The sequence below is a fragment of the Mauremys reevesii genome, linkage group 1 (assembly GCF_016161935.1).
Source record: "Mauremys reevesii isolate NIE-2019 linkage group 1, ASM1616193v1, whole genome shotgun sequence".
Taxonomy (NCBI): domain Eukaryota; kingdom Metazoa; phylum Chordata; order Testudines; family Geoemydidae; genus Mauremys; species Mauremys reevesii.
In genome coordinates, this window is record NC_052623.1 from 336,230,334 (window position 1) to 336,258,329 (window position 27,996).

A 27,996-nucleotide genomic window follows, 5' to 3' on the forward strand; every position below is an offset into this window, starting at 1 on the left:
CACTCTAGATGGAGTAAACTAAATCTTATTAGCAATTTAGAAGAATGGACCATGTGGCAACTGAAATCCACCTTATCAGTGAGGGAGCATCATCCAGTGGTTAGAGAATACAGATCTCTAGGAATTATGAGTTCTAGTTTTTATTCTCACTCTGCCTCTGATTCACTATTTGATCTTACTTTAGCCACTTAACCTCTCTTTACATTAGTTTATTCATCTATAAAATGGGGATGTTAATACTTTTCTCCCTCATGAGAGTGAGGTGAGGAATGATTAATGTTTGTAAAACATGTGGAGATCTTTGAATTAAAGGCACTAGAACAGTGCAAGATATCATTTCAGTATTATTATTTAAATAGAGATAGACTTTATGTATATTTAGAAAATTTTGCTAAGTGTTATTTCCTATGACTTTATCTCCTGTGGCACCCTAGGAGGCAGAGAATAGTGTGGCAAGGCACCTTCTTGGTCTCACCAGCCTTTGCTGCTTTTAGCCTTGGTGAGACAGGCTGAGGTAAAACAGTCCCTCTTAGTTTCACAGTGGAAGTCCATTCCTTCTTTCCACCAGTCTATTTACCTTGTTTTTCTCCCTTATGGGAAGGAATGCAGCCTCTCCTCCTGGTGAGGCTCACTGCTCCTAACCTACTGACAGCAGGATTCCTTCTCTCTCTCCCCTTCTCCCAACAGGGGAGGGTTTAAAAAAGGTCTTAGGCAGCCCTTAGTTGGAATCAGCTGATCCTAATTGACCTCAGGTAATTCCCTCTCAGCTGATCCTAATTGATTCTGTGGTAACCCCTTCCCAGCTGAACCTGATTGACCTATAGTTACCCCTCCTCAATTGATAGGGAGGAGGGCCTTTTAAGCTTCTGGGACTATTTTCTACCCCTCCCCCCCTTGCTGCTGCCTGTCCTGAGTTTATCACAATAGCCATAGTGCATAGCCCTTCTCTGTACCTGACACACCTCTTAGTCTGAGGGGCTGGGGATGAAAGAATTGTAGAGACCTTATCCAGTTCCATACAGAGATGGGAGGCACTCTGCATAAAGGCCATTCTCAGAGGGTTGTTTCCACCCCTTTTAATGCTCCTGTGTACTGCCAGAGAGGTGTAAAGGGCTTTAGTGAAACTGAGGATAAAGGTCAAGTTCTGTTATATTAAGTGAATTGAAATTACAAAAATCTTTCCCTTTTCTCTGTCACTTTTATTAAAGAAAACTGCAGAAAAACCTTCTGAAGCATTCAAATAATATTGCAATTAAAGACAGCATTCAAAATGATGTCTGCAAAGTTATTGCAACTCTGCAAGAGATGAAGGAAAAGAGAGAGCAACAGTTACTGGATGTCGACAGACTCACCAATATGCTCACCCACATTGAAGAGGAAATGGTGCAGCTACGCAAAAAATATGAAAGGGCTGTTTTGCGTCGAAATGAGAGGTAAGAAAAAGGGTAATTTGACACCTAAAACACCTTGCGTCACTTCCACGACATTTCACTTATTTTAAATGGTAACCAGCAATTGATGAAAGACACCATTTATTCATAGGATCTAGTTCTGATGTCCATCTGCAGTTTATTGTTATAGATAGGGTTACCGATTTTCTACTCATACAAAACCAAACACCCATGCCCCGCCCCTTCTCCAAGGCCCCACCCCACTCCATCCCCCCTCCCTCCGTAACTCACTGTCCCCCACCCTCATTCACTTACTCATTTTCACCGGGTTGGGGAGAGTCCCTTTTCGACCAGGTGTTTCGGCTGAAGATACTGTTGTATTTTGCCTATAAATATAAACTGGCGATAGTTTTATGTTTAAATTTTGAAATGAAAAATAGTCCTGGAACAGGCCTACCATTAGCCAAAGTTATTTTTGTTTATTTCCTTGTATCAATAATATTTTTAAAAGGAGGAAACCTTCTAACCAGGAATGCTAGATACCCGGAATTTGGCCTCACTAGAATGGCAATATCTGCATTGCTGGTGAGAAACCTGTGCATTACATTGTACAGTTCTTTGGCATTTCTTCATTGGTTACATTGTACAACCCACAGAATAATATCTATAATAACAACTGTATTGGCTGTTGAATCCCCTGAGAACTTAATATCATCCTGCCCTGTTTGTTTATAAGTGCACAGATGTGGTATGACAGGGGTGGTAAAACTTCAGCCCGGGGGCCACATCCGGCCCTTCAGATGTTTTAATCTGGCCCTCAAGCTCGTGCTGGAGAGCTGGGTCCAGGGCTTGCCCTGCTCCATGCCGTGGCTCCACATGGCTCCCAGAAGCAGCAACATGTCTCCCCTCCAGCTCCTATGTGTAGGGGCAGCCAGGGGCTCAGCACGCTGCCCCTGCCCCAAGCAGCGCCCCCGCAGCTCCCATTGGACAGGAACCGTGGCCAATGGGAGCTGCAGGGGCAGCCCCTGCAGACGGGGCAGTATGCAGAACCCTCTGGCTGCCTCTACGTGTAGGAGCTGGAGGAGGGACATGCTGCTGCTTCAGGAAGCTGCTTGAGGTAAGCACCGCCTGTAGCCCACACCCCTGACTCCCTCTTGTGCCCCAACCCTCTGCCCTAGCCCTGATCCTCCTCCTGTCCTGTGAGCCCCTTGGTCCCAGCCCAGTGCACCCTCCTGCACCCCCAACCCCTCATTCCCAGCCTCACCCCAGAGCCCACACCCCCAGCAGGAGTCCTCACCCCCCTCGTATCCCAACCTACTGCCCCTTCCCACACCCTGAACTCCTAATTTCTGGCCCCACCCTAGAGCCCTCACCCCTTCCTGCACCCCAATCCCCAATTTCATGAGCATTCATGGCCTGCCATACAATTTCCATACCCAGATACGGCCCTTGGGCCAAAAAGTTTGCCCACCCGTATGGTATGAGAAGGCACAAGAGATTAATATCACTGACCAGATAACCTGTTCTTTAAATAACTTCCATGGAAGGCAATAGAATTGTAAAAAAAAGTATGCTGGGAGACCAGCACATAGTTTATGTTTGCAGTTCTATGTCCACTAATTCTCACAGATATGAACATTTTTGTCACTGGTTAATAATACCACAAGGGATTAAATAAGGATTTTGTGAAATCTGTGCACATTTCCAGAGATTATTGCTAGTGCTAAAATCTGCCACTTGCATTCTTGAATGGAACTAACACTGAATGTGAATGGAAAATTTTACAACCTGGCTTTAACTTTTCATTTTGGGTCTATTGCAGTGGTGTTTTGCTCATAGAGCGAGAGGAAGAAGTATGTATTTTCTATGAAAAAATAAACATTCAGGAAATGATGAGTAGAAATGGCGATATCGAGATACAAGTCATGGATGAAAAGATCAGATTTCTGAACCTGAAGCTAGCTGAGAAAAAGAGACAGATTGAGTTGTCCCTGAAAATACTGCCAATGAAGAATGCCTTGGATGCAGATCTGGTGGTACTTCAGATTCAGGTAGGTAGAATTAGAGAACTAATTTCTGGGAGGGGTTGGTTTTATTTTCATTTTTTTTTAATACATACATTGTTTCAGTTTGTGCTACTCTGTGTTCTGATAAAAGAAATTAAATCACAGTTGTGGGAATTTAAATTTATTCCATACAAAAAGTTACAATGTGAACAGTATGATTGACAAAACATTAAGGTACCAATCCAGTAAAGCACTTAAGCATGTGCGTAACTTTAAGAAAGTTAGTAGTCCTATTGACTTCAGTCAACTCACATGATTAAACTTACACACTTGCTGAAGTGGTTGGGGCCTAAGATAAAAATAATGTTGCTTTAAACATCAGCATGGTTATACTGTAGGATAGGCATAAGGCATCATGTAAAAACAGGCACCATCTGAAATTAGTCAAAAATGTATTGGCTGTGTCTTTCTTCAGCCTTTCCACTTTGCAAAATAGTAGCTCAATTCACTGAAAATACTTGACCTTAAACCTACTCTGGAGACTATGCTGCCTACTATGATATAATCCATGTACATGTTCCTCCATATAAAAAACAGTGAGTGTTTTAGCTCTCATTACAAAATGACATTGAACAATTAACAAGCCGTAGTGTTCGTCATTGTTGTGGACATTCTTCCTTTGCTTTCTGAAATGGCTCATTTACTTCTGACCTTATCTCCAGATGGTAATCTTTTCCATACATATTCTGTTTGCTTCTGTACAGAATTGTAATTTATGGTGCATCAGTGCTGCTAGTAGTTGCATAGACTAGAGATTGTGACTCATTGTAAGATAGCACTGCACTATTCTATTACCTCTGCTCTTTCAGGAAAATTGCTTGTATAGCTAAGAGAATACAGTTTTGTACAGAGTTTTTCATAAAACTGTACCTCAAAGAACTTTATAGGGGTACTGTAATTAATTGAGTTATAGAGTTACATAATGAATAAAGGGAGTGAGAAACTATGGAAATGAGCCAGAGGAAATAAAGATTTTTCAGCTGAGATTTGAAATGATATGGTGAGTCAGTCAGGCATGTGCAGTGACAAAACAGAGGTGTTGTTTCCTGAACTGAAGCAAAGTCAGTTGTGAAACTTTGGGTTGATACTGTAGCAGAAATTGTAAACATCCTGTAGCTTCTCCTTCATGGTGATTCTTATCAAGCATAAAGGTTTATGTAAAGGGAGACTATTGCTATTTTTGTGGGGTTGGGGGTGTTAGTTTCTCATGTAAAATAAAATCAGAAAGCCGTGAAGCATAGTGAGCATGATATTAATGACAGGGTACATTTCAGAAATTTTCCCAAGTGGGAGATTGTTCCAGTGACCAATGGCAAATAATGAGTCATCAGAATTTTAAAAGCAAGAGGTCATGCCTCAATTTCGTTCTTACTGTAGGCCAGTTGATCCAACTCTCTCATTACTTCTGCCACTTTCTGATGTCCCAATTAGCTCTTCTGGAGTGAACACTCCTCATCTGAGATGGACAACAGGCCCTGTCTCTGGTGAGACACATTCTGTTTGTTTTGTTGTACCTCCCAGATATGGATGAAAACTATAACCTGTAATCCAAACTCAGCATTTTGGGGTGGGTTGCTGAATTTGAATCTCTGGACTTGATTTGAATCTGTTCCTGGGGCTTTGGTCCCTGGTTGGGTTCAAACTCATAAATGTTCTAGTATGTGCTTCCAGTTCAGATGTACCAAGTGTCTTTCAAGAACAGTCATTTGCACAAGATATTGACCCAATGTAGTGGATCCAAATCTGACTCTTAATACTGATTCAGCCTTGAATCCAATCAGTGACACCAAACCAAATTCAGTCCCTGAGCCAGTCCCTTGTCTCTAGGAAAAATGGTTTTATGGTTAATGCACTGGGCTAGGCTTTAGGAGCTCTGCCACAGACTTCCTATGTGACTTTGGACAAATCACTTAGGCCCAGATCCTCCAAGGTATTTATTTATTTATTTCAATGGAAGTTAGGAGCCTAAATACCATTGAAGATCTTAGCCTTAATCTCTCTGTGCTTCAATGCCCTATCTGTAAGACAGGAATAGCAACATGTCCTTTCTCCCAGACTTTGTCTGTCTTGTCTGTTTAAACTGTAAATTTTTCGAGATAGGCTCCATCTCTCACAAGCAAAAGACCCTGATTTCTGGTGGGGGCTAAATGCTTCTATAATACAAATAATATTAAGTATCTCTTTTCTGTGTTCTTTTCTGTGTTCATTTCTCTGTTTTTTCTTTCTTCTGTTGCCTGTGATCTTCTCTTCCCCTTTTCTACTTCCTCTTTTCCCTTCTTTCTACTTCTCAACCTTTGCTACCCACTTTTTATTCATACTCTTTACTATTCTCCTAGGCTTGACTGCCATCTTTTCCTTCTCTCCTCCAGGGCCGGCTCTAGACCCCAGCACGCCAAGCGCGCGCTTGGGGCGGCATGCCGCCGGGAGGGCGGCAGGCGGCTCCGGTGGACCTCCCGCAGGCATGCCTGCGGAGGGTCCGGTCGTCCGGCGGCTCCGGTGGACCTGCCGCAGGCATGCCTGCGGAGGGTCTGCTGGTCCCGCGGCTCGGGTGGACCTCCCGCAGGCGTGCCTGCGGATGCTCCACCGGAGCCGCGGGACCAGCGGACCCTCCGCAGGCACGTCTGCAGGAGGTCCACCGGAGCCGCGGGACCGGCAACCGGCAGAGCGCCCCCTGCAGCGTGCCACACTGCTTGGGGCGGCGCAATTGCTAGAGCCGCCCCTGCTCTCCTCACCCCTGCCACTCTTGCCACATGGATCTCTAGCATTAGAGTTCAGTAGGTTCTAATGTCTAATGCCAGATGAGCTACTAGCAATAGAGATCAGAAACTAGTAGCATGTCAAGTGTTAGGCATCTAATGCTAGAAATGCTTAGAAGTTCATGTGTCAGACACAAAAAACTCTGGTACTAGTGAAACTCCACCCCAGGCTGCCCCAAGGTATAAATACCATACAACCTTTAATTGGAACTGCATATCCAGGGCCTGGTTCTGCAGGCTGAAGTGAGCCATGAGCACTAATTCATCTTCATGCATCAATGAGAAATATTTGGCATTAAATGGTAATTGGTCCAAAGTGCAGACCTGCTGAGCCACTTAGTGCTTAAACAAAAACAATGAGGCGTCCTTGTGGCACCTTAGAGACTAACAAAGTTATTTGGGAATAAGCTTTCGTGGGCTAGAACCCACTTCATCAGATGCATGGAGTGGAAAATACAGTAGAGAGGTATCAATACACAGCATATGAAAAGATGGGAGTTGCCGTACCAACTGGAGGGCGGGGGGTCAGTGCTAATGAGCCAATTCAATTAAGGTGGAAGTGGGCTATTCTCAACGGTTGACAAGAAGGGAGGAAAAATCACTTTTGTAGTGCTAATGAGTTCAATGTAATCAAGGTGGCCCATTTCAAAGAGTTGATAAGAAGGTGTGAGTATCAGCAGGGGGAAATTAGTTTTTGTAGTGACCCATTTAATCCTAGTCTTTATTCAGGCCTAATTTGATGGTGTCCAGTTTGCAAATTAATTCCAGTTCTGCAGTTTCTCACTGAAGTCTGTTTTTGAAGGTTTTTTATTGAAGAATGGCCAGTTTTAAGCCTGTTACTGAGTGTCCAGGGAGACTGAAGTGTTCTTCTACTGGCTTTTGAATGTTATAATTCTTGATGTCAGATTTGTGTCCATTTATTCTTTTGCGTAGAGACTGTCCGGTTTGGCCAATGTACTCTGAAACCTGTCACTTAGTGCTTAAGGAGACAGCTTCACTCCTAAGCCAGCAAAGAGGGACTAACCAGTGATAGGTAAAGGTGTTAACCTCAGAATTTATGCAGTGTCCTGATGGGGTGAAAATCTATGGCCTGTTTTATGCAGGAGGCCAGAACAGATCATCAGAATGGTCCTTTCTGGTCTTAAAATGTAAAATCTATGAAACAAGAAACAGTTTTACCCACAGCTGACACTGACGTATAAGGCGAGTGAAGAAAATAAATAAATAAAGATTATAGTCAACCAGTTATGCAAATACATTAGCATGGTTATTTACATGCATGCCATTTATTTTTTGTACCCTTGGGTTGAGTACCTTCATATATAGCTATATGTATTCTCTTTCACCTGTGAAAATTAAAACTTTGCATTGATACTGTTTAAGCTGCTTATTATTTTTATTTTGAATACATTATAAAACCTTTTTCTCATTACATTTAAATGCATACTTAAGAATCTGGGATGTTTGCACTTCAAAAACACCTGTAAGTCTATATTTAAGTTTAGTGGGAAACTTTCTAAATGTGTCTGTTCTGAGTTGGTAGATGTGTCCTGTGACAAAAACATAATTTATAGAGTAGAGACCCAATCCTGCAAACTCTTTCTTGAGTGGGCACTCTCTACTCACATGACTAGTCTCATCAATATCAATAAGGATTGCGTAGAAGAGTAGGTTTATAGGGTTGAGACCCAGATGTGAAATACAACTGGAACTGTACCTACATCCTGTTATTTATCATAGACTTGTTTTTAAATTCTTCTTTTTTGCAAAACTCAGTGTATTGTTGTGCTCATGTTTCTAGTTAACTATCATCAAAAACTATTTCTCAATCCCCCTGTGGTCCAACCCAAGTGACACATGTTTGAAACCAAAACATGATTGGACAAATGGAGGGACAGCAATCTTACATTTTGACTTGTTTGTCTAATGGCTAGTTCCCTTTTTTAAAAGTTTTCAAGCCTTTTTAAGGTTCTTTTCTGTGATGCTACTTCTTGGAACAGGAAGAGATGGATGCTGACTTTTTGCAAGAAAAAAGGGCTTAAACTGAATGTTCTGGTGACTTTCCATTATCAGAGCAAAAAAACAACGAGGAGTCTGGTGGCACCTTAAAGACTGACACATTTATGCATCTGAAGAAGTGGGGTTTTTTTACCCATGGAAGCTTATGCTCAAATAAATGTGTCAGTCTTTAAGGTGCCACCATACACCTCGTTGTGTTTGTGGATACAGACTAACACAGCTACCCCTCTGATACTTGGTATCATTATCATAGCATCACATCTATCAGCTCTCACAGATCTGTGTTTACATTTCTACACATCAAAAAACACATGGCCAGCACTGAACCTCCAGTGAACCTATCCCTGTGGTTAGGCCTAAATATTTCTTCATTTATGGTAAACCATTGTGGCTGAAAGAGCCAAAGACAGCTATCTCCCTAGTAATTTTTCACCTGAGAGTATGTGGATCGTCTTTAGACCTAATTATTTGAATCATGTTTATGTTAGTGCTGAAAGATTAATAGCCCAACAGATTAACCTGTGATAGATTACTGTAGATATACCAAATATGTCATGCTGCAAAAAATGGACTAACACTTATTGCCAATCCTGCAAGTTCAAACATGAGGCGGTAGACTAAAAAGAATCAAGAGATTGGCTTAAAAATCATGAGATTTACAAAAATTAATCACCTGTCTTTTTTGTCTATCTGCTTTTTTAAAACTCTCATCAGGAGCCCCCCCCCCCCATGTGCATGTGCATGCCAGATGGAAAAGTTAACCTGAAGTGTACACAAAATGCACACAAAAATTGGCATGCTACCATCTACCTATTGTCTCTGAATTTGTATGAGGGATGTGTTCTCCCCAGCAGCCTCCTCTCATAAGCCCACAGAAATCTCTTTGGGCAGACTCCTCAGCTCCCACAGATACCAGTGCCAGATCCCTTCCTATTTCTTTCAGCTTTTCCCCTACACTGAACTCTACCTTCTGCTGGACTTTACTCCTGTTCCCTAATCTATGTCCCTGCGTCCGGGTCCCCTCTTTGTCCCTTGTCACTGTCTTGTGTCCCCTGTCAACACCCAGCCCCGGCCTGTGTCACTTGTCCTGGCCTGTGTTTCAGCTAGCTACTTTTATTGCCTTCCATTACCATAGAATCTGAATGCCTTCCAATATTCAAAAATTGAGCTCACAGGGGCTCTGTTGGTGAGTTTACAGGGTTTTGTTTCTTTGTGTGCGTGCGTGTGTGTGTGTGTAACTTATTGACTGGGAAAGCTAAGCCGAAGAAATGAGAAGTCGGAGTCTGTTGTCCCTCTTGGCCAGGAGCCTGACAATGTTCAAGGAGCTAAAAATGTGACTTGCTGTACAACTTGTCAGCATTAATAACAACATCACTAGCATCAGTGTCTCATTTTTATTTTTGCTCTTCAACTTTTTTTTTTGCCTCCTTGCTTTCTGGGTAATTTCTGTTACTGGGTTTCCACAAGTACAGCCTCTCAGGCATTTTCCCTCTCTGCTCAGAGTAATGCAGGTGCCAGTAGCAGACAACAAGCAGCAGGGGCCAGAAGAAGAAGCTGGTCTCAGCAACATGGCTGTGAATCCTTGGCCTCAGCACATATACTTGCTTTGTTATATTTTGTATTGTCTATATGATTAGTCCCTAGTCTCACTCCTGGCATAGGCAATGGAGAACAAGGTAGTTGGTCTCAGACACAGGGATGTTGAGCTAGTCCTCATCTGCTGGGTACAGAGTGACTAATGCACTGAAAATACGGTGTATTCGCATGATTCGAAAAATGGTCTGGGGATAAAGAGGGAAATGAAACCCCCACTTTCTAGTGAAGGGATGAGAGTTTCCATCTTTCCAGGGTTTGCCTGAGAGCCATGGTGTCCTCTCCTAAAGAAAATTCTCACTCTAGTAATCCCACAGCAGCCTCCCCTTGTACCTTCTTTCCATCCTCTGTGCTCTCAAGGGATGTGTTATCGAGCCCTCAGCCACTCCAAGCAGGAAAACTTGCCTTTCCTCCAACCTCCCTAGCTAGCTGGACTTGGTGTCAAAGGAGGCAGCCTTTTTCCAACCCTCCCGATGAGTACACTAGAGATGCAAGAGTATCTCATCACTCAAATGGCACTCTGACATTCCAGAGGCATGCTTTACCAATAGAAAAATCCCAGGTCACTTTGTTGTGTGTGAGGAAGGCCTCAGATGAACAAGTGTTTGAAGATGGGTTTGAAATGGGAATAGCTGTTGGGGTGGCTTGTGTTAATCTGTGATAAAACACAAATAAGGCTAATAGTGCCCTACCAATCTATACTATACCCACTCATTAACTTCAGTAGGGTTCTTAGTGTATAAATCAGCCAAAATTGGACCAAAGCATCACTCAGTGTAATTCATGAGATGAGACCATTTAATCTTCCTCATCTGTGATTGGCTATTTCATTTATCATGTATCAATAATGACTTACTTGTCTACTCATCAAACTGGTTGTTTTAAACCACCCCAAACCTGGCAGTTATATTTTCTTGTTTGGTAGTATTCTCAGTGCAAGGACAGAATTAAAAGTCTGGAGAAACACTTCGCTGATCCTGAGGGGAAGAACAGAAAGCGAGTCCTGGAAGGGAAGGACCCATCACTACCTGAATTGTTCAAAAAGATTGAAGAGGTACCACACATGTCTGATAGAATTTATCACAATACATGGCTGGATTACCCTAGAACTGTGGTTTCAGAGTAGCAGCCATGTTAGTCTGTGGTTCTCAACCCACAGCCCATGTGACATCATCTGGGCCATATAGATAGTATATATATTGTGTAGATGCAGCCCACATATAACAGAGAGAGCTGCATATGCAGCCCAGAATGGTGAATAAATTGAGAACCATTGCCCTTGACAATGCAAACAATCTTTTCTTTCATTTCTTATAAAACTTCTACATGAAGAGTTAAAAAAAATCTTTGAGCTGGGCTTGTGGGCGCTGCAGCACAGCACACAGATGTGAAAGCTGTGAGGAGCAGCTCTGCATAGGAGCACAGTCAGGGCAGAACACAGTGGCATTAATGTGAGTCCACATGTGTCCAGTATGGCCAACCCCAAACACTCTAAATCCTAAGTCAGGTCTCCAATAACAAAAAAAAAAAAAAAGTGGCTTAAAACGCATGAGACTTTTTTATAAAAATGTATATTTTGAATTCTTTTTAGTTGCTTTCTGGTTTTTGAGCCTTCAGAACTTACATTTTTCAGATTTCTTTGTACAACCACAAGGAGCTAGAAAGTTCCTTTTGTTTTAAATAAAAGCAATAATACAGAAACTAAATTAACTCCAAGTCTCAGTGCAGAGCTTGAGCTGTAGTCTTGGTCATTCAGGAAAAGATTCATTTTGAAGTGGTTATTTATGCTGTTACTATTTATTTACACAATTTGAAAAAGCTGTCAAGTCTGTAAAAATGCATCTATTGCAAAGTGATTGTGAGCACCATTGTGTATGGGTTTGTTCTCATTATAGTTAGAAATACAGCTGGTACAAAAGGAAGAGAAATTGTTGGAGAAGGACTTTATTTATGAGCAAGTTTCCCAGCTAACAGATAGACTCTGTACCAAGACAGAGAATGGGAAGGAAGACACGCTGCTATTAGCAAAACGGGTAAGTATCAGATCAAACTCTTTGTGTTCAGGAATCCCGTATGTAACTAAAACTGCTGATGTATTTTATTTGTGGAAGTGAGAACTAGGATGACTTTTGTACAAACTTTTACTATATTTACAATGATTCATGGGACATTACAGGCAACTATTTACTAGTTGCTGCATCTAGCTGTCTGCAGATGACAGCTATAGTTGTAAATAAGTGAAATACTGTGTATTTACTTGAAATCTCTGAAAGCTGTGCTGTGATCGTTTTCTTTACCTTTTATTTATGTGTACAATGAATTATTTCTGAGGTTAGGAGCTTAATAGCTAAGCAAAATGTTGAAGGTAGTTTCCTTTTTGAATGAATGCTCCAACCAATCGTTTCAAACAACTATATGGACCTGCTCAATAACAGGAAAAACACAGGCAGGCTTCATACTCTGCAATCTGAAAGGAGATACCAGTACATTGAGCCAAGTTTTTCTTACACACTTAGGCTGAGATAACCACACACCTGTGCATAAAAGAAAATTCTCAAATCAATCATTTTTTCTTATGTTTATCACATTTATTTCCGCCTGCCTCATCGAGCTAATATTTTGAAAAGATAAAGGAGGCTTTTAGAAAAGAAAACCCAAGTTAAGAGGTTTGTTAATGAAAAAGAACGGTCAGAAGAGAGACACTGATAACAAGTGAGGTGAAAAGACACAACCAAAGACAGAAGAAAACTGAAGAAAATATGGCCCAGTCTTGTTTTCTTTCCAGGTATTAGGGTTGGAGCTTGAACAGATCCAGATAAATAAGAACAGACCATTACAGCAACAAACATGTTTAAGTTGTTTTCTACAGGGACATTTAACATGGCTGCTGCTAACCTATGTTTGTTTAAAGTGTGGTTCCACTCTGAGAAGTGACTGTAGAAAAGGATATTGTGAATAAAAACGGCATCGAGTTTTCTTCTTTCAGTAATTCTCTGTCACATATGGTCACTTAAAAGTGAACAGATGCTGTTTCTAACCACCATACCTGCTGGGAGTCAAGTTGGGGTTTGTTCTTGTGCATCATCACCAGCAAGAGCCTAACTGACTTGCAGAAATGTTACCTTTGTACAACCCCATTGTCTTGACATTATACCTCCAGTTGCCTTCACTGGGCTCATGCAGGCATAAGTGAATACAATTTGGTATACAATGCTGTTCACTCTGCACAATATGGAATAGCTTCCAGGATAAAATCCTGCACTATGACGTTAAAGGTTTTGCTATTGACTTCAGTGGGGCCAGGATTTCATCCCAGGCCTGCCTTTTTAATAGCTGGGTTGGTTCTGCCATGCCAGCAGGAATAAAACAGTGAGTACAATGTTTTCTACTGAAAGCCAGTTGGTATGGCTCTGAATGGACACAAGGAGCAGATTGGGTGACTAGGAATGTGACATTTATTTTTAAATGTAGAACCATGCTTTTAAAAATAGACAGTTAAGGTGAACTTTTTCTCCATCCAGTACCGAACGCCTAGCCTATATTTTATGCTCCCTGGGGACAATGACAGTTTCACAAAAATTCTACATTATCTTCTTGGCTCATCAGCTGGACACACAAATTTTTGGGGGGATTTCATGGGCCCCTTATGTGAAAACTTTTCCGAGACTTTTTCTGCCCCCCACACTTCTGTATATTGTATTTGCAAATGTGTAAACAACAAATAAATATTAGACTTTTAAATGCATGTGTAACTGAACACAATGTGCATGTAAATTCACAAATAAGTGGGTCATTATTTGTACACACACAAATGTGAACATTAGTTTTTTAAAGACTAGGCCAAAATAACAGTATGGCTTAGCAGTACTAACACTAAAAGTGATAACTAACAGGGTTAATGGAGATAGTTTATTTCTTTTTCTGTTGAACTGGAAAGGAAGAGGATGAACAACATATGCATTAGCTCATGTATTATATTTATCTTACTTTACTGGGTTTTGAAATGATTAATATGTATTGTACAAATAAAAGCACTATATCATCATCCAGAAAGTCAAATAGATTTTCTGTATTTCTTACTATATGCTGCTTTGATGAAAAAGTTTTTCATTAATTCTCTGAAAATACAGATCCTGAAAGCAAGATTGGTTCTCAAGTGTGTATGTAAAGAGAAGACCTGGTTAAAGTTGAATTAATGTTATTGATTCCAGATGAATGAACTACAGCAGAAAATAAAGGATAAAACCCAAAAGATGATGGCTCTTATTGCAGAGTTATCCATGAAGCAAGCAATTACCATTAAACTGCAACAGGAAATGAGGGACAAAGAACAATTTTTGCTGACTGTCTCATCAAGGATAGAGAAAGGTCTCCCTCCTCCTAAAGAAACAGAGATTGAGTGGCTGAAGGTATTGCGCAATGAGGAGATGCATAAAGCGGCAGCTGAAGCCAGAGAAAAGGTAGGCTTTTGTCATATGGTGCAATTTGAGATTAATTCACATTGTTCCAGTTTGTTTATTTTTTTAAAGGGCTTTGCTGTGTGGCTTCTGATTGGCCATCTCCCACCCTCCATAGTTTGGAGGAGGGGAGTCTTCTTGAAGAATAGGGCAAGACTGACCTATGGTCGTAGAAGAGCTTATTGCCAAGCTGCTTTGTGGAGAGTCACAACAGAAGTCCTGCATACTGTATATAATGAAGATTCACCAATTGGTTAGCTGGTGTCTAGTGCTAAAAGGAAGCTGTGCATGTCAGTTTAAACACTGTAATTATTTTGATGGTGGCAAGATAGAGGAGCCCGGATCATTTCAGATAATATACTGAGGATTCAGTTTCAGGATAATAGCACAAAGGAAGAAGCTAACCCAGCCTTTTTTCTTAGGAGCTTGTAGATGCTAGACTGGCAGAGAGAAAGGGAGACTAGATTGCTAAATGGCAGTGGGCCGGAAGAGCACATGGGAAAATGTTGCAAGGTCCTTAATGGGCAGCTTGCCTCCTTAAAACCAATTGGGACAACCAGTGATCTGTAGGGGGAGAGTTCACACTAGGTAAGGGCAGTATTATAAAAAGATGTCCTGTTTTGTATGAGGTTCCCTCAACCTCTGGCTCACCAGGCAGGGCCAAAGTACAATTTCAGTAGAGTATTTACAGCACTGCTGACAGCACTAGCCTCTCCAAGGGCTGGATGAAGGCAGGCCATGGGCTTTTCACCTCTCTCTGGCAAAAGCTTCCTGAGCATGGAGGAGAGTGCACAGTGCACCCATTTAAAGAATATGCTGCCTTGAGGCCAAGGAAGGTTTCCCCAACAAAACTGCTTTGGAATTAGACACTTCTGTGGAGTTAGCAGTTTCCCCCATGTTATGACAGCCACTTCAATATTCTGTACCTCAGTTTCCTCGTTTGTAAAAATGGGGATATTAGTACAGTAGTATTCTTTAAGTACTTTGATCTATGGCTGAGAAGTGGTAAATGGAGTTCTAAGTACTGTCTTCACCATGACTTGTGCAACGGTCTGTCAGTTTTCTATCAGATTAAAAATGTGTTTCTTCACAGCGTGCTGCAGAAGAGGAACAGTATGCCTCACCAAACAGTATCTATACAACAGCGGAGCAACGCCCCAATGCATACATCCCAGACGATGAAAATGTTCTCCCTTTGCCACGTCCTTATGGTGCTTTGGCTCCTTTCAAACCAACTGAACCTGGTTCAAATATGAGACACATAAGAAAACCGATTGTAAAGCCAATTGAAATCTGAACAAGTGATCCTGTTCCATCTAAATCATAAGTCCAGTAGTAGCAGTTAAATATGCAAAGCCAACAGCTCAATATTGTAAATGTTTTTAAATGTTTGCTAGCAGTTTGCTAAAATATTCACACTGTAAACAAAATATTTTTAAAGCAGACAGTATAGCTAAATAGTCCCTGCGGCTAATGGGGGTTCAGTATGCAAAACATAGCAGTGTTTTGAAATGTTAAGAGGAGTGAACAATAATCAAAATTGGTTTTTAACTTGTTAATAAATACTTAAAGTACAAACAGGTACAATAAACAAGAGAAGATTTTGTAGCTTTTTTTAATATTAACATAATTGAACTATTATACAAATGGGGAGCAGTTTGGACTGAAGATAATTGCCAGGCATGTCTGTTTAAATAAAAAAATGCCCTCTCTCACACTACAGCCAGTCAGCAAGCTAATCCTCCTTTATCACTGATGGCAACCGTAGTAGAGGGAACAAGTCCCATTATTGAGAAGGAGCAAGAGGGGAAGAAAGGGTGAATGCTCTTGCATACTGAGAAGTAAAGTGTAAGAAGGGCCCTGTTTCTGGGAGCTGAATCTCTCTCATTCAACACCGCAAAATAGGTACACAAGCTTGGGACCATACTCCCCTCTTTGAAACTATGCTGAGAAAGGATAACAGAGGTAGTTATACAGAGAGCTTGAGGAACATATTTTTCTTTTTAATTCCAGTAACATCAAATTCATTCTAGTTTACTACTTCTGAAATGTTGGCACACTTCCTTACCCGGTAAATGGAAGTACATCTGTTCCATGCTAATTCAGCATGTCTGAAGTTCACAAATTTTCCCTGTTTGGTACCAAAGCATTACTTTTTATAGCTCACAGCTAAAAAAATAAATGGGTTAGGTCAGTTCTGTATAAATATAGCTGGGAACTGAAGGAAAAAAATCTGTAGCAATTTAATAAAAAATCTAACACTTGATCTAAAAACATTAAAAGTCATAGGGGCAGAATTAAATACAATTCATCAAAGCCACTGTAAAGATAAGCTTCCAAAGAAGCTTTCTTCTCCTGCTGTATTGTACAGTACATCATCAACATCAGGAAAGGTTCTTATATACATTACAGAGAGCAAATGTATTAAAACCCAACTCCAAAGGCATGGGGGCAGTACTGTAAAGAGATGTACCGTCTGTATGAGGAATTTATACATCTTTATTAATACATTATATACAAACAGTTACTCCGCATTTGTTACCTCTAGCCTATACTACGTAATCTCAAAGAAATCTTTTATACATCAGTGCAATGACAGCTGCCAATTTCTCATTTTTTCACAATGTAATTGGACTGTTCTTTTTTAAGAATGTCTCTTGCCTGTAAAAGTAGTATTAGAATAAAAATAAAATTCTAAACAAACTTTTCCCACCATATTCTGAAACTTTCTACATGTACTCCTGTTCGACCATTCCACGGTGTAAAACTGAATAATAAAAACATTTAGCTGAAGAGCAGGGTCTGTATCAGCTCCAATCCTTCATCTTCCTTGTATTTACTAGCAAGTCTGCAATTTCAGTTTAGTCCTCCTCAGTACATGCATGAGTAGAGTGGAGCATATATTATTTTGGGCAGCCTTTTACTAGTTAATGGTTGCAACTGAAAACTGGGAGCCTTTAATATGACATTTGTTTTATAAACATTAACAATTTTTGAGAAGTATTAAACCCTGGAATTTTAGTTGCAAATATGCTTGTTGAAATGGTGATATATGTAGCAAGACTGACATGCTTTTTGAAGTAACCCAATATATTTTAGCAGTACTACAGGCCTAAAAGCATCATGGTGTGTTTCAGTGCTGTTTCCTCTACAAATTTTGCATTCACATTGTCTTCTTCCTCAAATGGATTCAGACCTGGAAAAGTACATTAAGAACATCAGCATTTACACAATGAATGTTCTTCTGCACCAATACTTCAATCCCCAGGACGCCATGACCAACATTTTCAATCTGGGATACCCAAAGTTAGGATTAAAATGTATTTTCATAGATGTGGAGCCCTCCTCCTGCAGCTTTCATTGCTTTCACTTGGATGCTCAGCATCTCTGAAATTCAAGCCCTCAGTTTTTAAAAGTTTTGGCCCCTAGTTTTTTCTCCATAAAGACAAAAATATTTCTTGTAAGGACCCCGGGCTAGATTCACCAAGGTTCTTAAGCATTATAATGCCTCAGTATTAGGCACGCTGCCGACTACTGGAATTCTCCGCTCCAGGTTCGGTGCCCCAGCTCCTCATTCAGTACATGGAAAGAGTTCAATGCCAAAGAAAGAGATTCTCAGAATCCAGCACGCTGAGTAAGGAGCCACCTAAGGAAGCAGGGAGAGAAATGCAGAGAAAAAGGGGTGGGGGCTTAGGGCCCAGATCCACAAAGGCACTTTGTCACCTGACTCCCATTGATCTCGGCTCTACACACCTGACTGATGAGCCGGAGGGAGAGGTCTCCCTCCATTTAGGTATCTCAGCTGCAAACCCTTTCTTGGAATTAGGTGCCTAAGTCAGGTCAGCCCTTTCTTGCAAAAAGGCAGACACAGACACACCCACCCACCTCATTATACCCAGTGCTTAGGGTATTCACCTAGGATGTAGGAGACCTGGGTTCAACTTCCTGCTCCAAAGCAGGCAGAGCAGGGTCCCCCACATCCCAGATAAGTGCCCCAATCACTAGGTTATTGGGCATTCTGGGGTGGACCTCTTCCATCTCTCCTCTGAGAGGTAGTCCACTTGGTATAAATATTTAAATATTCACTGGGCAGAGAGAGAAAGAGTGACTCTACAGCCTGGTGATTAGGGCACTTGCCTAGGATGTGGGAGAGTTAGATTAAAGTCCCTGCTCCAATAATATTTATTTATACAAAAATGAAACAGCTCCAAATAAGAGATTGAGAGAGACCCATCCCAGAATCCCTTATAACCTGGTGGTTGGGACTTACCCGGCATGTAGGAAAACTGGGTTCAGATCCCAGCTCCAAATCTAACAGAGCAAGAATCTGAATCTGGAACACCCCTGAAAAATTCCCAACCTGCTTGCCCCTGGCTGTCTTTTGTGTGGGCCTGACCCTAGAGGTGCACTCTGAGCATTGGGCTGCACCGGAGAGGTAGGCAGGAAAACACCTTGTTTGAGAATCCTGCTGGGGCTTTGGTTTACGCATGGGCTTCATGCAGCTCATTGGCTGTTGGGCAGCATCAGAACTTCGGTGGCTTTGAGCACGCCCACGCATAGAATTTAGGTACCTATGGGGATTTAATCACCGACAGGGTTAGGTGACAGCTGAGATGTGATTTTGCATGTGAATGGAGACAAAATGTTGGGCTTAAGTGACTAACTACCTCTCTAGATGCCCAAGTACCTTTGTGAATCTAGCCCATAAGGTCTGATCCAGAGTCCACTGAAGCTAATGGGAGCCTTACTATTGACTTCTATGGGTTTTTTTTTTAAACAGACTCATAAAACCTTTAAAGTCTGTATCAATATAGTATCAGGTTATAAGATTGAATCTGTCAGCCACTTTTATCTCAGGACGCCAGGTCAAATCCTGAAGATTTTACACAGACAAAACTCTGAAATCAATGGAAGTTTTGCTTCAGTGTAAATTGAAGAAGGATTTATAGAAAGTGGCCCTGGTATTGTCAGTTTGATAATACTGTTACATGAAATCGCAAGCAATGTAATTTAGGGGGGAAACTGTCACAGTAATTGTGGATTTGATTAACATTTAACCTTGGCTGCTTTCCAGATTGTAGCAGACTGTGCTGACCCCTTTCAAAGCTGTCAGCACCAGTCTGCTTTTTACTGGGACATAAACAGAACATATCCCACAGGGAGGAGACTCACAGACTCTACAAGATGCACTGAAGACTTTTCTATTAATTTTATGTTAGGGGCATTCAGTTGACAATACAGATGGGCACCAGTAAAAAACCTTAAAATAGATTAAACAGTCAATGGGATTTAATCTCCTACGTGCCTAAATCTCTTTTTAAAATTATATTTAGGATCCTAAATCAGCTAGACATTGCAACACTGAGTGCAGCAATGCCTGAATACCTTCAAAAATCTGGGCCTAAACCCTTTAAGGCCAGGGATTTAGGATGGTTATGATTCCCAGAAGGGAACCATGAGACAGAAATGCCAGAACTATATAAGAAGCTGGCTCAGAAATGGAGAGACCTTCAAGGGAATAGGTGGTGAGATGTGGAGAAGGGTTTTCACTAAGAAAGCTACAGAAGCAGTGAGCCAAGGAGGGGCCAACGGACAGGTAGGCACTCTGGAAAGAGGTAAGTGGTTCAAGGCCTGAAGAGACAGTGAAAACAAGGAAAAACGCTATGACAATACAGAATTGGTATAGGCTGGAGGCTCAGTGTTGGTACCACTCTTTAAAAAATACTAAGTTGGAGGAAGTCCCCTATCAACTGGAACACCATAGCTGATGCCTGTGGAGAAAGGGCCCTTGATTGAGCCTGGAGAAGGCAAATTATTGCATTTTAGCTTGCCAAGAAGATAAACAGAAAGCTGCAGCCTGGGGAGGTGAATAAACTATTTAGCCCATGGACGGCCATTTAGGACCATGTGGTTTTTAAATGTTTTGGTTGCCCCCAAAAGGAGAGAACTCTTACTGAGGTTTGGCCAGAGAGCTAAACTCCAAATTGCCCATTTGTTAGGGAGAAACTACCCACCACTGGCTGAATAAGGGGAAACAGAGTAGTGATATCAGAAAGGTAAGAAGCCCATTACACACACATGTAATTCTTATGGAAAGGTTAATATACCCATAGATGCCTGACAGTCTCTCAGTAGTATTCTGTATACATCCCTTCTAAACCCAAAGCTTGCATGTGTGGTTTTTAATAATGCATTGCTAACCCACATGCCCCAGTTGGGTTTGTCACTTTGTTTTTATGTAAAGCTCTTAGCCTTTGAACAATAACTGAGGTTGCAGTTATACCTGAAACAGGAAGAAGTCATTCCAGCCTCACTCTTTTGGTTTACTTCAGCCACATCACCCTGGCTTTCCACTATACCCACTGGCGCCCTTTTGAGAGAAATTCGGGCAGGAACACTTTGAGGGGCTGAGGATGTTCACAGCCATGGTGGGAACCCCAGCTCTACACTACTGCTTTTTGTAAGCCTGTTCTACACATAAACCCCAAACTCCATTTCACTGCGTGCACACGGCTTCCATTAGTGGAAATGGGAGCTACAGGCCCAATCCTGCACCTATGGAAATCAATGGTGTTTGGCCACAGTCTTCCATAGATAAAACCCTATGTGCACATCCAGGGGCACAGACACAGCTCATTAAAGGAACAACATACAGAAGGAACCCACTTCTCTTTGGTCCTTAGGCACTACTGTTATAAACATGCTGAATAATAATAATTAATAATAATACTAATGTTACCTTGATCCTCTACCTCTGCCAGCATATCAACTAAGTAGTTAAGTGGCAGAAACTCTACATGGACGGACAGTCTGTCCACCACTGGTCTGTTATGCTGTAAAGGAAAAACACTTTATATTACTTCACAAAAGTGGTAAAGTAGCTACTTAAATACGGAGTTAAAAGTGGCTAACAGTCCAAATGGTAGAGTATACATTGGGCTCAAGACCATCAAAGCTAAAAGATTAAAAAACAAGCAATTGCCACCACCAAACTCTTACCTGTCTGTTCCTAAGTTTATCAAGCAAAACTTTAACGGAGTTCCTTGCAATAAAATTAGAGTTGACAGGATGATTCCACAGCTGACTGACCTTGTGACCAATTGCCTATTAAGCAAAAAAACCCAAATATAAAATAGATGCAATGCAATAGTGAATCTATTGCCTTTACGTGGCAGTTTCTGTCACAATAGGTCTCACTACTTAATGACTCAGCACCAGAGTCAGAGTACACTTAGAATCATTCCGTTCTCCTTCCCAACAGTGCCCAATGGCTAACAGCTCATTATAGATTTCAGACTGAGAGCTGTGCCTCAACCGACTAAACCATTCCTAGAACAAAATACAGAAGACAAAGAAAGCTTTGACACTTTTTTTTTTAAATGCAGACAAGTAAAGAAACTCTTTTTACAGAAAAATTCTATTGGTACTTTCAGTGATTGGAAACACACAACAGTCCACATATTCAAGTCGGCAGGACAGATGAAGTTCACCCTAGAGGATGTAAGGAACTAGCCAAAGCAATCTCTGAATCATTAACGATATCTTCGAGAACTCAAGGACAAGTGAGGTCGCAGAAGCTGGAGAAGAATAAGCATAGTATCATAGTTCCAAAAAGGGAGAGAAAGGAAGTCCCACAGAATCAGACCAGTCAGCCTCATTTTGATACTTAGAAAGATACTGGAACAAACTATAAAATAATCAATTTGTTCAAACCTGGAGGATAACAAGGTGATAGCTAACATTGGTTTGGCATGATTTTTTCTTGACAAATCCAGCTAATTTGACATGGTAACCAGGCTAATGGACAGGGAGGAAGCAGTAGACAGTGGTGAGCTGGAGCCGGTTCCCACCGGTTCACGGGAACCGGTTGTTAAATTTAGAAGCCCTTTTAGAACCGGTTGTCCTGCAAGGGACAACTGGTTCGAAAAGGGCTTTTAAATTTAACAAAAGCTCCAGCAGCTCCCTGCCCTTCCCCCAGCCCCAGCTCACCTCACTCCGCCTCTGCTTCCTCCCCTGAACGCTCCCCCGGCTTCTCCTCCCCCTCCCTGGCTTCCCGCGAATCAGCTGTTCGCGCAGGAAGCCTGGTAGGGCTGAGAAGGAAGCAGCGGCTTCCTGCAGGTGAGCTGGGGCAGGGGGGCAGGGGCGTGAGTGGAGAAGGGCTCCAGGTGCTGCAAGGCGCTGGCCTGGCCCCCGACCCTGACCCCAACCCCAACCCTGACCAGCGCGTGTCTGGCCCCAGCCCCGACCTCAGCCGGCTGGCACGGCTCCGGGAGCCCGAGCTCCGGGGTCCCGGGCTCCGGCCCCTGGGCCCAGCGGCGCGGCTCCGGGCTCCCGCCCCTGGGCCCAGCCCCAGTCAAGCGCCCTGGCTCCAGCTGAGCGGCTCCGGTCCCGGTCCCGGTCAAGCCAGCCCAGCCCGGCCCCCACCTCCACGTAGCGTGGTAAGGGGGCAGGGAAGGGGTGTTGGATAGAGGGCAGGGTAGTTGGGAGGGTAGATTAGTGTCGGGGCAGTCAGAGGGCAGGGAACAGGGGGATTGAATAGGGCAAGGGTCCCGGGGGGGGCAGTCAGGAAGGAGCAGTGGTTGGATGGGGTGGGGGGGGCAGTCAGGGGTAGGGATTCCAGGGACAATCAGGGGACAGAGAGAAGGAGTGGTTGGATGGGGCAGGGGTCCCAGGGTGCCATCAGGAATGAGAGGAGTTGTTGGATGGGTGGCAGGGGGAAGTCAGGGGACAGGGAAGGGGGTTGGATGGGGCAGGGGTCCCAGTGGGGGGCTGTCAAGGAACGTGGGGGGTTGGATAGGGGAGGAGTCCCAGGGCGGGAGGGGGCATGACCCCCTCGTGGGGTGAGGAGGAGGGAACCGGTTGTTAATATTTTGGCAGCTCATCACTGGCAGTAGACATCATATATCTGGACTCTAGTAAGGCTTTTGACACTGTCCCACATGACATTCTTGTGAGCAAACTAGGAAAATATGGTCTAGATTAAATTACTATAAGGTGGGGGCACAACTGGTTGAAAGATCATACTCAAAAAGTAGTTATCTATGGTTCACTGTCAAACTGGGAGGATACATCAAGCAGTGTCCTGCAGGGGTCTGTCTGCGGTCTGATACTATTCAGTATTATCATGCAAGTCATCAATGAAAGAGTGAAGAATATACTTATAAATTTGGGGACAACACTAAGCAGGGAGAGATGCAAGCACTTTTGAGGACAGGATTTGAATTCAGAATGATCTTGATAAACTGGATAATTGGTCTGAAACAAACAAGACGAAAATCAGTTGGGACAAGTGCGAAGGACTACCCTTAGAAAGGAAAAATCAGTGCACAAATACAAAATGGGGAATAACTGGGTAAGCAGCATTACTGCTGAAAATAGTGGGGTTTATATTGGATCACAAACTGAATACATGTCAACAGTGTGATGCTGTGGCAAAAAAGGCAAACGTCATTATGGGACATATTAACAGGAGTGTCATAGATAAGAGATTAGCGGTAACTGTTCTACTCTACTAGATACTGGTGAGACTTCAGCTGGAGTACTGTGTCCAGTTTTGGGCACCACACTAAGAAAGATGAGCGTTCATTTGGCTTCCTGTAACAACAAGAATCTAGTGTGGTAAGAAACCTCATCAATTAATAATTGGGTAAAACCAGACCTACGGACTTAGATTGAAATGGTAATTATACATGCAAAACCCAACCACAGTATGCATTATAACGTGACATCAGAATAGCTTGTACTGCCCTGCACCATATATATTTTTAACAAGTAGTGAAGTTGGACAGGAGTAGGAAACTTCATGAATTAAACGGAAATGCTTATTAATCCCAGTTTTAACATGGATCACCAATACGAAATATAAAGAGAGCTAAAAAAGCCCTCTTTCCTCAATGTAATAATCACCCCCTCCCAATCACTGTTAAACTTAAAGAAAATGTATATGTAGCTAAGGCCTTGAAGATGCACAAGGTGAACTTCATCCCTGTTCAGTGGACCAGCATGCACTATTTAATTCCCTGGTAAGCCATCTTATGATGATTTACATGGGACTTAAGTCTTGAGCTCAGATCAATTTCATAACAACTGGGTCCAAAACTTCAGAAGCAACCCATGCAATTACCTCAGGAAGCCTTGTAAAGATACTAAATTTTAGCTTTTCATTCTTCTCAGTGTTGTCCAGATCTACAAATTAGAGAGAGAAATAAATAACTGACATGACTTCAGGGCTATGGCTTCTTAAATGAACTCAATAGCAAAATACACATTAACTTATATTACACACACACACACACACACACACACACAAACATCCCTAACCCTTTGAGATAACAGATTTGAATGTAATTATTCAGACCTATTGGGAACAATTAGAATTTGAAGCATCACCTTCCAAAAGCATAACAATGGTGTACTGTACAAATCTGTACCTATTTTCTTTTATCCACTGGGTAAGTATTGTGTTACAGGTTTTATTACAGTAGCATAACTGCTTTAGTTAGGTTATAGTATAGTAGCAGAGTTTCAAACTGACCAGTCAACCACACACCTCATTTGGAACTGGAAGTACATAATCAGGCAGCAGCAGCAGCAGAGAAAAAAAGAAAGCAAATACAGTACAGTACTGCATTAAATGTAAACTATTAAAAAATAAAGAGAATGCAGCATTTTTCTTCTGCATAGTAAAGTTTCAAAACTGTATTAAGTCAATGTTCAGTTGTAAATTTTTGAAAGAACCACCATAACATTTTGTTCAGAGTTGCAAACATTTCAGAATTATGAACAGCCTCCATTCCCGAAGTGTCTGCAACTCTGAGGTTCTACTGTATTGCTGTATTCCAATAACTGATTCAAATAAACTGAGTTATGCTAACGGCTCCCTTTGAGCTAAACGGGCAATGAACATCGCTGTGGTCATTCTATGGTTTATGAAGCCACAAGCTGGTTTTATGAAGATGTTGGCTTTATGATGACTGCATAAAATTGGTCCTATGCCAAGAAACACAAAGTAGGATAATCTGGCTGTAAATTTGGGCAATAATTCAAGAACATAGTGATTGGCGTATATGAGAAGTGATTGTGCAAAACATGATTTTCATATGCTAAAACACAGCTGAAAGAACAGGGGTGAGTTTCTTAGTCTACTTACAAGAAAGCCTAGTGAAAATAACCACTCTGGAGGTGTAATAGCATATTTTAAAAGTTCTTTAAAGCATGGTTGTCTTAAACTCCTGGGTTTTTTTTCTTTTAAAAAGACTTTATTGCCTTGTGCAGAATTTCTGGACATTCCACTAATGCCAGCATCAAAAGCATTGTGTGTGTTGTATCAATCTGAGGAAATTTGCTGAGGCAAACTAATCCAGTTATTTTGAGGGCCGGGGTCTTTTTTTAAGCTATAGATAAATCCTATGAAAATCATTAAGGTTAATGTTTCTATAAATTTCCTAGTTTAAAAACGAGACTGGGATCCATGTGGTGATCTGCTGAAATTATCACAACGGATATTTCATGTTCTATCACATCAGGGACAGTGTTATGTAGGCTCATGCCCAATTTTGTCCTCTGGAACAGCTGTGCAATCACACTGACTTCAAAGCAGCTCCACAGGAATAACTTTCAACAATAACTTTCAATTCTAAGTGCAGAATTGAACCTTCGGCCCTTGTATTTTTCCTCTATGTACTGTAAGAGAAAAAAAACTCAACATTTTTAAAAAGCAGCAGCCAGTTGTGCAAAGAGCCATGGGTGTCCCTTCGAAATATATAAAGGGTATCCATTTCCAAAGCAGACTTGTTACAAAGGAATGTAATCTAAGTGTCTATTGTTAAATCCACCATACCTTTCAAAAGTTTTATAGCGCATGTTTCAGTCAGCTGTAACACCCCATTATCGATGTAATGCAGCAGGGTATGCAAAGGCAGACATCTAACTCCAAGCCCCATGTGCAAAGTATGAAAACCTGCAAAGAAAGCACCACATGTTTGTGCAACAGAAATACAAACAGTTTTGTGCAAAGCCTCTAATTACAGCCGTGCCATCCACAGCATTAAAGCTTAGTTGAGAACAGTACTTTCTTTACTAACACATATACTTCCATTTGTGGGAGGAGAGGAAGAGTTTATCAACACTTGCCATACTGCAATGTTAGTCTTCATGTTATTTAAACACCTTCACTCTCTGCAACAGCATTAAGTTACAGTTGAATACGTCAATTTGAAGATTAAGCTAGAGCAATCAGTTCTAACTAATACTTTGTTACAATACAGTAAAAACCCTTCTTCCCCAAAGGATTTTCTACTTATAATGTGAAATTGCTGAGTTCCCGTTATCTTAACGCACTCTGCAAGGAACAGGAAATGAAACGGAGGAGTCTGGAGACATGCCATAAAGTAGTTACTTTATTTTAAAATATTTTACTTCACAAAAGAGTGCTAAATAGTCTATAAATTGTTTGTTTGCATTTAAAATTTCTTATGCATGTGTCTTTTAGTCCCTCCCACTCAATTAATCAAGAAATAAACCTCAACATGCATTATATGTGGTTACTATCCATGCTCCAGCATAGCATGAACCAGCACAAAAATGGCATCAATGCTGAAGGAGTTTTGAGATTCATGTTTCTGATCTAATAGACTCAGATCTATCCCCCCAGCATGTGGTTACACACATACTTTGGTCCCATAACTAACAGTATGATAATAAGCCAAATCCTTTTGCAAAAACATTCTTAACTGGATTAAAATCCAGACAAAATCTATCAGGTGTCTGTAAGCCCCTTACTGCTTTGGCAAATTAAACAACAACATGCGATTTACAAAAATGTGAAACATTAGTGTTCAGAAATTCTTCCTCAAATTTAAAAAGAAAGTGCTTTGAAAATTGTATGGGGATTATCAGAAGCTCTTGGTAATGGTAGTCTAGCACCATCAAAAGAAAAACTGGTACATTTTCATTACACCTTTTGTCCCATGGATTTCTTGAGACAAACTCCTTTCTAATTTATCCCTGTGGGTCCCTTTATATAGTCCCTGTATCTGTAACAGATTGAATAGCAATTTAAAGTGCCTTGTAGCATTCTCACTCTTCATTTTAAATTAAGTCAACATTTTTCCATCTTTTCTCTCCCTTCTTGCTTGTGTCCCCAACTGAGACATCAGTTCATCTGGATGGGGGTACGGGTCACTTATGATCAGAGATGAAAGTAAGCTGGTACGGTACGGTAAGCCGTGCGGGACTGGACTGGCTTCTCCGGCTGTGATTTAAAGGGCCAGGGGCTCCAGCCAAATTAGTGGATGTTTAAATCACCACCAGAGCCCTTCCACCGCTACCCCAGGGGAGCAGCAGCAGGGCTTCAGCGGTGATTTAAAGAGCCCAGGGATCCGGTCGCTGTGAGGAGCCCCGGGCCATTTAAAGCACCACTCAAGCCCCGATGCCAGAGCTCTGGCGGTGCTTTAAAGGGCCCGGGGCTCCCCTCAGTGGCAGGAGCACCGGGCCCTTTAAATCCCCGCTGGAGCCCTGCTGTCCCAGGTTAGTGGCAGCAGAGCTCCTGTGGGATTTAAAGGGCCCAGAGCTCCGCAGCAGCCGGAGCCCCAGGTCCTTTAATTTGCCCCTGAGCCCCAGTGCTCCCAGCCACCTCTGCAGCTGGTAGCTCTGGGGTGATTTAAAGGCCCTGGAGCTCATGGCCGGAGCCTTGAAATTTTGAAAGGCCCCACCT

At 41.9% G+C, this 27,996-nt stretch overlaps 2 protein-coding genes across 2 annotated transcripts in view; one reads left to right on the top strand and one right to left on the bottom strand.

Annotated features, from left to right (window-relative positions):
* Window positions 1-16,989, top strand: part of CCDC146 (coiled-coil domain containing 146) — a 117,784-nt gene extending 100,795 nt beyond the window's left edge. Inside the window, exons 14-19 of the mRNA XM_039517692.1 lie at window positions 1,209-1,433; window positions 3,214-3,442; window positions 10,751-10,879; window positions 11,721-11,858; window positions 14,037-14,285; window positions 15,376-16,989. Coding sequence (XP_039373626.1) covers window positions 1,209-1,433; window positions 3,214-3,442; window positions 10,751-10,879; window positions 11,721-11,858; window positions 14,037-14,285; window positions 15,376-15,579 — 1,174 coding nt within the window. The 3' untranslated portion in view covers window positions 15,580-16,989. The remainder of the gene's footprint in view (window positions 1-1,208; window positions 1,434-3,213; window positions 3,443-10,750; window positions 10,880-11,720; window positions 11,859-14,036; window positions 14,286-15,375) is intronic.
* Window positions 15,884-27,996, bottom strand: part of LOC120393089 (gamma-secretase activating protein) — a 65,117-nt gene continuing 53,004 nt past the window's right edge. The window contains exons 27-31 of the mRNA XM_039517700.1: window positions 26,122-26,241; window positions 24,406-24,467; window positions 21,282-21,386; window positions 21,022-21,115; window positions 15,884-17,478 (exon numbers count right to left, since the gene is read on the bottom strand). Of these exons, the coding sequence (XP_039373634.1) occupies window positions 17,387-17,478; window positions 21,022-21,115; window positions 21,282-21,386; window positions 24,406-24,467; window positions 26,122-26,241 (473 nt within the window). The 3' untranslated portion in view covers window positions 15,884-17,386. The remainder of the gene's footprint in view (window positions 17,479-21,021; window positions 21,116-21,281; window positions 21,387-24,405; window positions 24,468-26,121; window positions 26,242-27,996) is intronic.